This window comes from Trachypithecus francoisi, unplaced genomic scaffold (assembly GCF_009764315.1).
Source record: "Trachypithecus francoisi isolate TF-2019V2 unplaced genomic scaffold, Tfra_2.0 Lachesis_group4, whole genome shotgun sequence".
NCBI classification, from domain to species: Eukaryota; Metazoa; Chordata; class Mammalia; order Primates; family Cercopithecidae; genus Trachypithecus; species Trachypithecus francoisi.
Genome location: NW_022681469.1, coordinates 83011246 through 83025265, shown reverse-complemented (window position 1 = coordinate 83025265; position 14020 = coordinate 83011246). Strand labels below are relative to the sequence as shown.

At 37.5% G+C, this 14020-nt stretch overlaps 1 protein-coding gene across 1 annotated transcript in view; it reads left to right on the top strand.

The window, feature by feature from the left end:
• THSD7A (thrombospondin type 1 domain containing 7A) overlaps positions 1-14020 on the top strand; it is a 564048-nt gene that overhangs the window by 288374 nt on the left and 261654 nt on the right. Inside the window, exons 5-6 of the mRNA XM_033192934.1 lie at positions 10431-10586; positions 11915-12127. Coding sequence (XP_033048825.1) covers positions 10431-10586; positions 11915-12127 — 369 coding nt within the window. The remainder of the gene's footprint in view (positions 1-10430; positions 10587-11914; positions 12128-14020) is intronic.

Genomic DNA, 14020 nt, shown 5'->3' with positions numbered 1-14020 from the left:
CAGTAATTTTTCCTAGGTCTGTCCTTTACTTCGTTCATTGAATCACACTGATTCCAAATAACTCTTGGGCAATTGCAGAGAAGTAATTGTCTTACAGTTTTTGAGGAACTCAGGTGGGATCTATGATTTATACTAATCAATACGTGCTCTCTTTCAAGAAAACCTATAATGAAAATCACCAAAGGAATAGAATTATACATAGCAGGTATTCTTCCCTATGTTTCCTTGATTAATGAAAAAAAAAGCTTATGTGTGCACAGGGACAACTGTAAGTAGAAATCATTTCTTGAGAATTATGTCAGTGTTGATTTGATGGGCTTAGCAGCTAAGCAACCCTCAGGAACACTTTGTTTCAGCAATACTGAAGCAGCTATGTCGTCTGGGGTATATACCCTGGGATTTGTCATCTCGTGCCAGGAAAATTTAGGACACAGACATACATGAGTTTAGGAGTGGAGGTTCAATAGGCAGAAGAGAAGAGAAAGAGAAACATCTCCCTCTCTAGAGAGAGAGGGGTGTCTGAGTGGAAAAGACCCGAAGGCGGGGGATGTGCTGGATTTTACAGTCAGGTTTGAGGAGGCGGTGTCTGAGTTACACAGGGCTCACAGATTGGTTTGATTAGGTGTGATGTTTACATAGCTTATGGGAAGGCTGGCCTGTAGTCCTAATCTTATTATGCAAATGAACTCTCCTGTCAATGGGTACCATCTTGTCTGCTCCTTACTGTACACGTACGGGGCTGATAAAGAGAAGGGAAGATGGGGCTGCCATTTTAAACATGATTGGCACAACCGCCAGCTTCTATGTCTGCAGCTGTTCTTTGTTAAAAAGGAAAATGATTTGGGACTGCTTTTCATTAAAACGGAAACCTTACCAAGGACTTCTGTACCCTCCCTATCTGCCTAAGTAATTTTTTCTTAACTCCTGTACCAATACTTCCTTGAGCCTTTATTCATCGCATTTCTGTTTTTGTAGCTCAAAATTTTGTGGCTGATTATTCCACTTAATTTATTGAAAATACACCAAAAGCTAAAATAAAACTTATTAAAAGGGGAAAAAAAAGGTGGCCATGAAGTAAAAGCACAATGTTTTAACCTGTTTCCTTTCTTTGCTTGTTTAAATTAAGGTTGGGAGTGTGTGTGTATGTTTTCCCCACCCCCCCAGCTTTGAAGTTCAGAGATATATGTGCAGGTTTGTTACATGGGTAAATGGGGAGTCATGGGGGTTAGTGTATAGATTATTTCATCGCCCAGGTAATGAGCATAGTACTCAATAGGTCGTTTTACAATCCTCACCCTCTTCCCACCTTATACCCTCAAGTAGGTCCTGGTGTCTGTTTTTCCCTACTTTGTGTTGGTGTTTACCAGCTTCCACTTGCACGTGAGAACATGCAGTATTTGGTTTTCTGTTCATGCAGTAATTTAAATAAGGATAACGACCTCCAGGTCCATCCATGTTGGTGCAAAGAACATGATTTCTTTCTTTTTTGTATCACATTATCTTTATCCAGTTCACTGTTGATGGGCATCTAGGTTGATTCCATGTCTTTGCTGTTTTGAAGAGTTCTGTGATGAACATATACATGTATATGTCTTTATGGTAAACTGATTTATTTTTCTTTGCGTATATACCCAGTAGTAGGATGGCTGGGTCAAATGATAGTTGTTTTAAGTTCTTTGAGAAATCTCCAAAACGCTTTCCACAGTGACTGAACTAATTTATATTTCCACTAGCAGTGTATAAGTGTTCCTTTTTCTTAGAAACCTTGCCAGCTTCTGTTATTTTTTTACTTTTTAGTAGTAGCCATTCTGACTGGTATGAGGTGGTATCTCATGGTTTTGATTTGATTGTCTCTGATGAATAGTGATGTTAAGGAATTTTTCATATGTTTGTTGGCCATGTGTATGTCTTCTTTTGAGAAGTGCCTATTCATGTGTTATAGTTTGCCTATTCCTTAATGGGGTTATTTTTTGTTTAAGTTCCTTATAAATTCAGGATATTAGACCTTTGTCAGATGCATACTTTGCAATATTTTCTCTCATTTTGTAAGTTATCTGTTTACTTGGTGGATAGTTTCTTTTGCTGTGCAGAAGTAGCTCTTTAGTTTAATTAAGTCTTATTTGTTAATTTTTCTTTCTGTGGCAAATGATTTTGGAGTCTTCATCGTGAAATCTTTGCCAGGGCCTATGTCCAGAATGGTATTTCCTAGATTTTCTTCTAGAGTTTTATAGTATTAGATCTTATATTTAAGTCTTTACTCTATCTTGAGTTGATTTTCATATATGGTGAAAGGAAGGGGTAGAGTTTCAATTTTCAGCATATGACTAGCCAGTTATCCCAGGATAACTTATTGAATCAGGAGTCCTTTCTGTATTGCTTGTTTTTGTTGACTGTGTTGAAGATCAGATGTCTATAAGTGTGTGGCTTTGTTTCTGGATTCACTAATCTGTTTCCTTGATTTATGTGTCTGTTTTCGAATCAGAACCATGCTGTTTTGATTACTACAGCCTTGTAGTGCGGTTTGAAGTGGGGAGTGTGATGCCTCTGGCTTTGTTCTTTTTGCTTAGGATTGCTTTGGCTATTCAGGCTACCTTCTGGTTCTATATTAATTTTAGAATAGTTATTCTAATTCTGTGAAAAATGTCATTGGTGCTTTGATAGGAATAGCAATGATTCTGTAAATTGCTTTGGGCAGAATGGCCACTTAAACAATATTGCTTCTTCCTATCTGAATTAGTTCATTTTCACACTGATATAAAGAACTACTTGAGACTGGGTACTTTTTAAAGAAAGGAGGTTTAATAGACTCACAGTTCCATATCGCTGGGAAGACCTTGAGAAACTTACAGTCATGGCAGAAGGCAAAGGAGAAGCAAGCACCTTCTTCACAAGATGGCAGGAAAGAGACAGAAAAGGAGGAAGTGTCGCTTCTAAACCACTAGATATTGTGAGAACTCACTATCATGAGAATAGCATGGGGGAAAGTGCCCCCATAATCCAATCCTCCTGCCAGGTCCCTCCCTTGACATGTGGTATTATAATTTGAAATGATATTTGGGTGGGGACAGAGAAACAAACCATATCACTATTCAAGAGCATGGAATGTTTTTCCATTTATTTGTGTCATTTCTGATTTATTTGAGCAGTGTTTTGTAATTCTCATTCTAGAGATCTTTCACTCCCTGGTTAGCTGTGTTCCTAGGTATTTTATTCTCTTGGTGGCTATTATGAATAGGATTGCATTCCTGATTTGGCTTTCATCTTGGATATTATTGGTGTATGGAAATTCTGCTGAATTTTGTACATTGATTTTGTATCCTGAAAATTTGCTGAAGTGTCTTAGCAGGTCTAGGAGCCTTTGGGCAGAGATTATGGGGTTTTCTAGGTATAAAAGCATATCATCTGTAAAGAGAGATAGTTTGACCTTATCTCTTCCTATTTGGATGCCTTTTGTTTCTTTCTCTTTCCTGATTGCACTGGCTGGAACTTCCAGTACTATGTTTAATAGGAGTGGTGAGAGTGGGCATACATTTGTTTGTTTTAAGTTCTGGAGTACATGTGCAGGATGTGCAGGTTCATTGCATAGGTAAATGTGTGCCATGGTGATTTGCTGCACCTATGAACCCATCACCTAGGTATTAAGCCCAGCATACATTAGATATTTTTCCTGATGCTCTCCTTCACCACACTCCCCTAACAGGTCCTAGCGTATGTTGTTCCCCTACCTGTGTCCATGTGTTCTCATTGTTCAGCTTCCACTTACAAGTGAAAATGTGAAGTATTTGGTTTTGTTTTCCTGCATTAGTTTGCTAAGGATAATGGCTTCCAGCTCCATCCATGTCCCTTCAAATACATGATCTCATTCCTTTTAACAGCTACTTAGTATTTCATACTGTATATGTATGACATTTTCTTTATCCAGTCTATCATTGATGGGCATTTGGGTTGATTCCACATTTTTGCTATTGTGGACAGTGCTGCTGCAGTAAACATGAGCATGCATGTATCTTTATAATAGAATGATTTATATTCATTTGGGTATATACCCAGTAAAGGGATTGTTGAGTCAAATGGTATTTCTAGTTCTAAATCTTTAAGGAATTACCACACTGTCTTCCACAATGGCTGAACTAATTTACATTTCCACCAACAGTGTAAAAGCATTCCTATTTCTCCACAACCTTGTCAGCATCTGTTGTTTGTTGACTTTTTAGTAACAGCCATTCTGACTGGCATGAGGTGGTATTTCACTGTGGTTTTAATTTGCATTTCTCTAATGAATAGTGATGTTAAACCATTTTTCATATGTTTGTTGGCTGCATGAATGTCTTCTTTTGTGAAGTGTCTTTTCTTGTCCTTTCCCACTTTTCAATGGGTTTTTTTTTTTCTTTTAAATTTAAGTTCCTTGTAGGTTCTGGATATTAGACGTTTTTCAGATGGATAGATTGTAAAACTTTTCTCCCATTGTGTAGGTTATCTGGGTATTCTTGTCTTGTTCCAGTTCTCAAGGTGAACTTCCAGCTTTTGTCCATTCAGTATGATATTGACTGTATGTTTGTCATAGATGGTTCTTTTTTTTTTTTTAGGTATTTTCCTTTGATACATAGTTTGTTGATGGTTTCTAACATGAAGTGATGCTGAGTCAAAAGACTTTTCTACATCTATTGAGACAATGTGATTTTTGTTTTTAGCTGTTTATATGATAAATCATATTTATTTGTTTATATTGAACCAATCTTTTGTCCCAGGAGTAAAGCCAACTTGATTGTAGTGGTTTTAGCTTGTTGATGTGTTGCTTGACTTGGTTAGCTTGTATTTTTTGAGGATTTTTGCATCTCTGTTCATCAGGGATATTGGCCTAAAGTTTTCTTTTTTGTTGTTGTGTCTCTGCCAGGTTTTGGTATCAGAATGATTCTAGCCTCATGGAATGAGTAAAGAGGGATTCTTTCTTACTCTTTTGGAATAGTTTTAGTAGGGTTAGTACTAGCTCTTCGTTATATGAATGGTAGAATTCAGCTGTCAATCTGTCTACTCAGGCCCTTTTGTGGTTGGTAGGGGTTTTTTATTACTGATTCAACTTCAAAACTTGTTATATGCCTGTTCAGTGTTTCAGTTTTTTTCCTGGTTCAATTTTTGGAGGTTGTATATTTCTAGGAATTTATCCATTTCTTATAATTTTTCTAGGTTGTGTGCATAGAGGTATCATAATAGTCTCAGGGTATTTTGTATTTCTGTGGGGTCGGTGTTTATGTCACCTTTGTCATTTCTTACTGTGTTTAATAGGATCTTCTCTCTTTTTTCTTTATTATTCTAGCTAGCAGTCTATCAATCTTATTTATTCTGTCAAGAAGCCAACTTTTGGTTTGGTCAATATTTTTGTGTGGATTTTTATTACATTATTTTCTACAGCACAGCTTTGTTTTTGGTTATTTCTTGTCTACTGCTGACTTTGGTGTCGCTTTCCTCTTGTTTTTCTAGTTCCTCTAAGTGTGATTTTATGTTAATTTGAGAATTTTCTAATTTTTTGATGTATTTAGTATAGTAAACTTTCCTCTTAACACTGCTTTAGCTGTGTCCCAGAAAGTCTGGTATGTTGTATGTTTGTTTTCATTAATTTCAAAGAATTTCTTGATTCCTGCCTAAGTCTCATTGATTATCCAAAAGTCATTCAGAATAAGGTTGCTTTAATTTCCATGTAATTGTATGCTTTTGAGAGATCATCATGGTATTAACTTCTGTATTTATTGTGCTGTGGTCTGAGAGTGTGGTTGATATGATTTGTTTTTTGTTGTTGTTGTTTTTGTTTTGTTTTTTTGAATTTGTTAAGAATTGCTTTATGTTCAAGCATATGGTCAATTTTAGAGTATGTGCTATGTGCCAATGAGAAGAATGTATATTCTGTTGTTAGATGGAATGTTCTGTAGAGGTCCGTTAGTTTCATTTGATCAAGTGTGAAGTTTGGGTCCCAGATATGTTTGTTTTCGCCATCCCTTTACTTTGAGCCTATGAGTGTCATTGCATGTGATATGGTCTCTTAAGATAGCACAGTTGGGTTTTGCTTCTTTATTCAAGTTATCACTCTGTGACTTTTAAGTGGAGTGTTTAGCCTATTTACATTCAAGATTAATACTGATATGTGAATATTTTATTCTGTCATTATATTAGCTAGTTGTCTAAATTTGATTTTGTAGTAGCTTTCTAGTGTCAATAGTCTGTGTACTTAAGTGTGTTTGTGTGGTGGTTAGTAACAGTCTTTCATTTCCATGTTTAGCACTTCCTTAAGGACCTCTTGTAAGGCAGGTCTGGTAGTAATGAATTTCCTTACTCTCTTTCAGGGATGCCAGTGAGTCATAGATTTAGTCTCTTTACATAATCCCATATTTCATATAATTCCACATTTCATTTTTTAAAGTTTGTTTTCATTATTTTTGTCTGTCTGATTTGATTTGAAGAACCACTCTTCAAGCTCTGAGATTTCTTCATTAGCTTGGTCTATTCTGCTGTTAATACTTTCAATTGTATTATGAAATTCTTATAGTGAGTTTTTCAGATCTACTAGATCAGTTTGTTTTTTTCTTAAAATGGCTATTTCATCTTTAGCTCTTATCATTTTACTGGATTCCTTGGATTTCTTGGATTGGGTTTCAACTTTCTCCTGAATCTCAGTGATCTTCAATGTCATCCAGACTCTGAATTCCATCTCTGTCATTTTAGCCATTTCAGCCTGGTTTAAAACCAGCACTGGGGAACTAGTGCAGTCATTTGGATGTAATAAGACACTGGCTTTTTTAAGTTCTCAGTGTTCTTGTGCTGGTTTTCCTCTCATCTATATGGGCTGATGTTCCTTAAATCTTTGAAACTGCTATCTATTGAATGGGGCTTATTGCTTTTATATTCTTTGATATCCTTGAGGGTTTGACAGTGGTATAAATTGGGTTCGGTCAACTGGCTTCATTTCTGGGTGATTTCAGGTGGCCCAGGCTCAGCTCAGCACACTGGGGACCTCAGACCAGGCCCATGGCTTTGTTCTCTGGCCCCTCAAGGTTAAGCACCTGCTGTACTGCAAGGGCTGAGGTCAGCTAGCAGCAATACTCTGATGGAGGGTGCTGGCAAAAGCACTACATTGGGGTGGTGACAATGCAGTCCACACTTGTGCATGCATGCCATCAACTACAGGGCAGCAGTGTGGCAGGGTCCACGTGTGTGTGTGTGTGTGTGTGCGCACACTCGCTCACGCGTGTGCATGCCAGCAACAGCAGAGCAGCAGCAGTGTGGTGGGCCCTGGCATGGTAGTTGGGGAAGGCTGCAGGCAGGAGCATGCTGGGGAGGGCCCATCTGCAGAAGCTCTCGAATGGTTAGGTGGTGCCTACCAATGAAGGAGTTATGGTAGCAGCTTCTGGAAAGCACCCCCATTGGGCATCTGAGATTGTACTGCAAGTACAAGATTGTACTGGCAAAGCCGGGCAGTTACCCTGGGACAGGCTGAAAGATAGGGGGTGCTCAGATCAGACTGGGCCTGTGCCATGGGAAAGAAAGTTATGCTATGTTCATGTCCTACAGTCAACAAAGGCCAAAGCCACCTTGAAGAAGGTAGTGAGCCTTGGGAGGTGGGCATCTCTGGCCATGCTCTACTGCAGCTATTTCTATGCCAAACGCTCTGGATTCTGCACATATTAGAGCCCTGTCCCTGACAACTCTCTGATAAGCTCTCTCTGCAAACTCAAATGTCTGCATGGGGAGTGGGTTCCCCTGCAGCTAGGATTCTGGGGTCAGTGTCTAGAGGGAGCCATTCCATGCCTGTTTAATTCATCCCTTTCCCAGGAGCCCCTCAGGAACAGGAATGTTCAGTAGCCCAGTGCAGAGTTCCAGCTTCCTCTTCTTTATCCCAGATTCTATATTCTCCCTCTGTCCACTTTCAATGCCATCCTTCTGAAGATCTGGTTGGAGGGTGCAGGTCTTCTTAATGGGCTGCTCTCTTGGTGGGAGAAGCTCTTCCTGTCAGCCATCTTGCTTAACCTGTTTTCTTAATAAAACAATGTTTGCTTCCTAAAGTTTTCAACCTTATATATAAAATAAAATCAGACCCTAAGATTCCTCACAATTTCATACCCGGTAAATTTTATTTTAAATAAATTATTATTTTGAAAACAATATAATAGCAGCAAGATTTAAAATGACTTTTCACCAATTGAAGGAAAAAAATTGAGATTTTAAGGTCTCTTACCCAAAACTTCTCATTTCAAATTAGATACTCTGAAAGTTTCCATAAGTAAAAATCATTATTTATGTTAATTTGCAGCTAATTTGCTATGTAGTGTAGACTCTTCTGCCTATACATGTCTTTAAAAGAATCCATTTTTATGTGAAGTACTTATCATTGATGTTGTTACTTTTTATATTCAGAGTGAACCATTTATTTCTATATTTTCTGTCATTAGTGTGCCAAACACTTTTGCTACTGGAAAGCAATAAAATTAATCATTTTTGGCTTTGGCTGCTGTTGTGATGCACATAAACAGCAGTCCTGATGAACTTGAGTGAGAATGCTTACTGTGCTCATACTTAGCCAATTAGTGCCCAGTTATTTATTTTCACTGTAGCGGCAAATGTGGGAGTGGTGGGGGTGGAGAAGAGGGGGAGATATGGAGAAAGAGATAAGTACTACTAGTAGAGAAAAGGAGACATAAAATTGGCAGAATACTTTTCAGAACAAAAACTGTGGCAGTAAGGAATCAATGTGATAGGATTTAGATAGCATTTATGACTGTGCTTGTGTGCGTGAAAACTTACAGGATTGTAAAAGTGCTTACAATTTGTCTTCAAGTTTAAACTACAAACAGACATAGTACTTTCATTTAAAAGTTAGGAAAATACAGTTTAAAATTTTTAATTTCTCTATGAGCTTCTTCATGCAATCCCATGAAATTAGAATTTGATAGTTCTTTCACATAGGAGAATGAGAAATAGCTAAGCATCCATTGTTTAAGTCATTTTTTTCTACAAGCATGGACTCACCAAATTATCAGAGTGACAAAGGAATTAGCTATTATTCAGGAAATGTGTGACCAAGATAATTACTTTTTTTTCTTTTTTTTTTTTTTTCTTTTTTGACAGAGTCTCGCTCTGTTGCCAGACTGGAGTGCAGTGGCGTGATCTCAGCTCACTGCAACCTCTGCTTCCCAAGTTCAAGTGATTCTCCTGCCTCAGCCTCGCAAGTAGCTGGGACTACAGGCGTGCAGCAACACGTTCAGCTAATTTTTGTATATTTAGTAGAGACGAGATTTCATCATGTTGGCCTGGATGGTCTCTATCTCTTGACCTCATGATCTGCCTACCTCGGCCTCCCAAAGTGCTGGGATTACAGGCATGAACCACCACGCCTGACCACGTATTAAATTTTTTAAAAAACAAAAGCAACTATGGCTGTCAGGAGATAGACAGACAGATATTATATAGATAGATATTATACAGCTGAACTTGATTCTCTTCCTCTGTCCATATAGTTTTACATATCTTTTCATCAGTTAGTCATTTTTAATTAGTTCTATGTCCAGAACTATGGACATATATTGACCTTAACTATCAAATATATACAAAAGAGCCAAACTGCAGGTATAAGAAAACACAAAAGAAGCAAGGACAAGCAACATTTATCCACAGTTTATTGGTCAACTTATGAACAAATGTAGATAATTATAAATTAGTATCCTTACTGATTAGTAGATTTTTTTTTTATACTTTAAGTTCTATGGTACATGTGCACAACATGCAGGTTTGTTACATATGTATACATGTGCCATGTTGGTGTGATGCACCCATTAGCTTGTCATTTACTAGATTTATGTCATATATGCAGATAATATATTATTATTTAGATGTTTTGGAAATAATTCAGTGAGTACTGTAGCTGGTGGTACAGACAGTAGCCCCCATTTGAGATCCTTCTTCATCTTACCTCCCAATCTCTGTGAACCAAACGAGATGGGAGAGTGCTCCACCAGGAACTACTCAGTGGACATTTTTTTCATATATGTTAAAGCTATAGTCCCCCTCCTATTGTGTTCAGTCCTCTAAAGTTTTCTTTTACTTTCTTAGAATATTGCTGTAGAATTTTAGATCTAACCTTAAGGAATGTTTTACAGACTAGGAAAGTTACATTCAGAATTATCAGTTGCATGACCAATTAGTGATAAAACTGGTAATCAAACAATTTGCAAGACATCTCCAGTTTCCTTTGACTACACTATCCTGCCTCTTTTATTTCCATTCATTCTTTTTATTCTCAGGATGTGGCTGAGAAGCATTGGAATGATATCTTGGTAACACTTCTTTAAGGATTTTCCTTTTCCATGCACACAGAAAAATCATATTGCTGGCCATATGTTTTCCTTTTGTTTATTTTTTTAATATGTGTCTGTATTTTTCTCTAGCCTCAAAGCCAGTGGACTTGAAATTATGCACTGGCCCTATCCCTAATACTACACAACTGTGCCACATTCCTTGTCCAACTGAATGTGAAGTTTCACCATGGTCAGCTTGGGGACCTTGTACTTATGAAAACTGTAATGATCAGCAAGGAAAAAAAGGTAGGTCACGTGACCATGACATGCCTTTTATACCCACCAGTTGTATCAAATCATGAATTATTTTTTAAATTCTCTTCTGTGTTCCTTGTTTGTGGTATTTTCCAGAATGGCTAAAGACTATTAATTTCAAAAGATGAATAAACCTACTCCAGTGATAGTACCAGAAGATTAAAACAGAAGAACATAGGCATAAATGCTTGTTAATTTAGACAAAATGATGGAGAGGATCTGAGACAGTTTAGTGCAATGGTTAAAATGAGCTGTGGGGTCAGGCCTGGGTTGGAAAAACCTACTGTGTCCCTTACTGTTTAGATAAGTTAGCTAACTTGTCTAAACCTTTGTCCCCTTATCTGTAAAAGGGATGTAACAATATCTGCCATCCAGGTTGTCTCTAAGGAATCAATGAGATAAACATAAAGCACTTAGTTTAGTGCCTGACCCACATCTAGTGCCCAATAATAAAGCTGCTTATTACTTTGAAGAAAAAAATGTAAAAATGGTATTACTTTCATAATGCAAATGAGAGAGGAATAGAATAAATGCAATGGTTTTCTTATGGTGGACGTGGTGAGTTAATTTTCACATGATCTCGTGATTAAAAACATTTTTCTATTTTGTTTCCAAGGCCAGTCTTCTAGTGATTCTAGTATGTTTACATAACAATAAATAGACTTATTAATTTTGTTACACACTGTCAGGAAGGGCAACACTTAGATGCTATTAAAGCACAAAGCAGGACTTTGAATATTTCACACTGGAGCCCACATGGCTTATGTTCCTAATTCAAATTCCCAGAGGGTCTAAAATCAACTGAACCTCAAAGAGATTGTTTCTCTGGAACCATACAACTTCTTAGAGGTTCATTTTCCAAATTTAATCATGTGACATTGCTGAAGATTTAAGAAAAATAGCACTTTTGTCTGGTAATCGATATTTCTAAATAGCTTGAAATTTCACTCATTCTTCGAATATGCTATAGCTACAGACCTTCCAAGTCAACCAAAGTTTATCTCTGTTTCTGCTCCTTCCCACCCTACTCCTCTATGCCCTACAAGGGAGATAGGTACTATACGACATTTCTAGCCTTACCTTTGTGGTAGTAAGCTAAAACCAAAGGTTCTCATTTATTTTCATTCTGTTCATTAATCCATTCACTTACTCATTTAATGAATGGTTCATGACCCCAGATTAGCTAGAGTCTGTGATTCAAAACAGAAATTACTTCTACCTCCACTCTTATCTAACTTTTACCCTGAGATTTTATTCAACTTTCTGAAATACTCAACCTTTGATGGTAACAATAGATTTTTCTTTCCCCCGTACTTCAGGCTTCAAACTGAGGAAGCGGCGTATTACCAATGAGCCCACTGGAGGCTCTGGGGGAACTGGAAACTGCCCTCACTTACTGGAAGCCATTCCCTGTGAAGAGCCTGCCTGTTATGACTGGAAAGCAGTGAGACTCGGAGACTGCGAGCCAGATAATGGAAAGGAGTGTGGTCCAGGCACGCAAGTTCAAGAGGTTGTGTGCATCAACAGTGATGGTAAGACAGACGTGTCTATTATGTTTTTATGGACGTCCAATCCTGCATATATGTTTTTACTTTCTATTAAAATCCTGTGTCTTCTTGCATTATAGCTGGTTCCATTTACAAACATAGAAATAGCTGCTTCTCTCTCCCTCCCTCCCTCCCTCCCCTCCCCTTCCCTGTCTCCTTCTCACTTTTGTCCTTAATGAAATGGTGGCAGTGGAGAGGATCCATGAATAGTAGCAAGATAATGTTAAATGTGAAAACAGAACAGATCATATAGCATAAGAATTAAATTATCATTAGGGTAATAATTAATTGAATTGCCAAATTTAACAACAACAAGGAAAGGTAACTTTTTAAAGTGACTTTAAAAAAAATTATAGAAAATGAAATGTAAACAAAGAAGGGTTGTAAGCATTGGTTGACTTGACTCTAAAAGTATTTTCTTTTAACCTCCCTGACATCATGTCTTAGTGTTATCATTTAATTTCCAGGCTCACAATCCACGAGGTCCATTACAGCCTAGAGTTCCTGAACTAACCTTTTACTCTCTAGGACTCCCTTATTTAGGAATGTCCTAGAGCCACTGGATAGTGGCTTTCCACAAGATTCTTTTCCCCAGCCACAGGAATAATCTTGGACTTTTATAACTGATATTTGTTTGATAAAATATACTGTCTTGATATTAGCTCTAAGATTTTTACATTCCTTCCTAAGAGTACTGCTACTGTATTGGGGAGAACCCCTTACCTCTAAGTCATCCCTGAGTCACACAAACCGCAAGACTCCCCCAGACGTACTTTAAACCTCTGGACGAGATCATCTCTAAGGTTGCTCTATCTCTTGAATCCTATGACTCTGCACATCAGAGAAACATGAGTGCTAAACCCCAGGGTCCAATAGTTGACAGTTTATGCTGTTTACAGCATATGCAGAAACATTCTGGTGCCCCCTTGGGGGTACTGGGACATCTGGTAACCGTCATAATTCTTTCCATCCTATTTTCTTCCAGTAAGCAGAATTGTTTCCTCTTGTGACTCAGTCACTGTTCAGTCATAAAGAAAGACACTTGCTGGGCTGGGAGACTGACAGACACTGCTATTACTGAGAAATTAGCCTTTTGTCTTTGTCCAGGGTCTAATATAGTCATGCAAGACAGTATTAGGTAAAATCTGAACCAGTGCTTGAGTTTGAAATGGGAAGAAGCAGATCATTGCTCCAGATCTCTTATGATGAATTTTATATATTCTGCTTTTTTGCTATGATAAGCATAACCTGCTGTGATATGTCCTCTCTTTAGCTCTTCCTTATTCTACAATAAAGAGAGGCATAAAAAGGAAGTAATACTCAGAGATTGGCAGCTAGGAAAAGAAAGCAAAAGAAGCATGTTCTGTTTCTCTCTTACTCACATTTTAAATCCTAATTTGGATTACACAATACTGTTACCTTTTGAATTTCTGTAAAAACAGTAATGGTCATATTAAATTCCCTCAGTAATAGTACTTGTTCGTTTTTCTCAGTTCAAACAATTTTTCTTGTCCTTCCATAGACCTACAGAGGAATTAGGGTCTCAGGTATTGTGAAAAGTGTTTTTGAGTGAAACAAAAAGCTAAAAAGTTAATTTTGCATGGCATTTCTGCCTCAGTGTTATGCAATGAAAAATCAGATTTAGTCCACTTAGTGCAATGATCTTCCTGGTATTTGTGCAAATGGAATATATTTTATATAGACTAAAGGAGCCAGCTATTTAAAAAATATAAGTGGCTTATTTTAATTTTGTTAAGGAAAACTTATTTTGCAATGCAAATATTACCTCCTAGCTTGTCTTGTGAAAAAACGCTAAAAAACAAGCAAAGGTATGAGTTAGATGTGTGTAATTGTATTGGCAATGTATGTTATAACCTA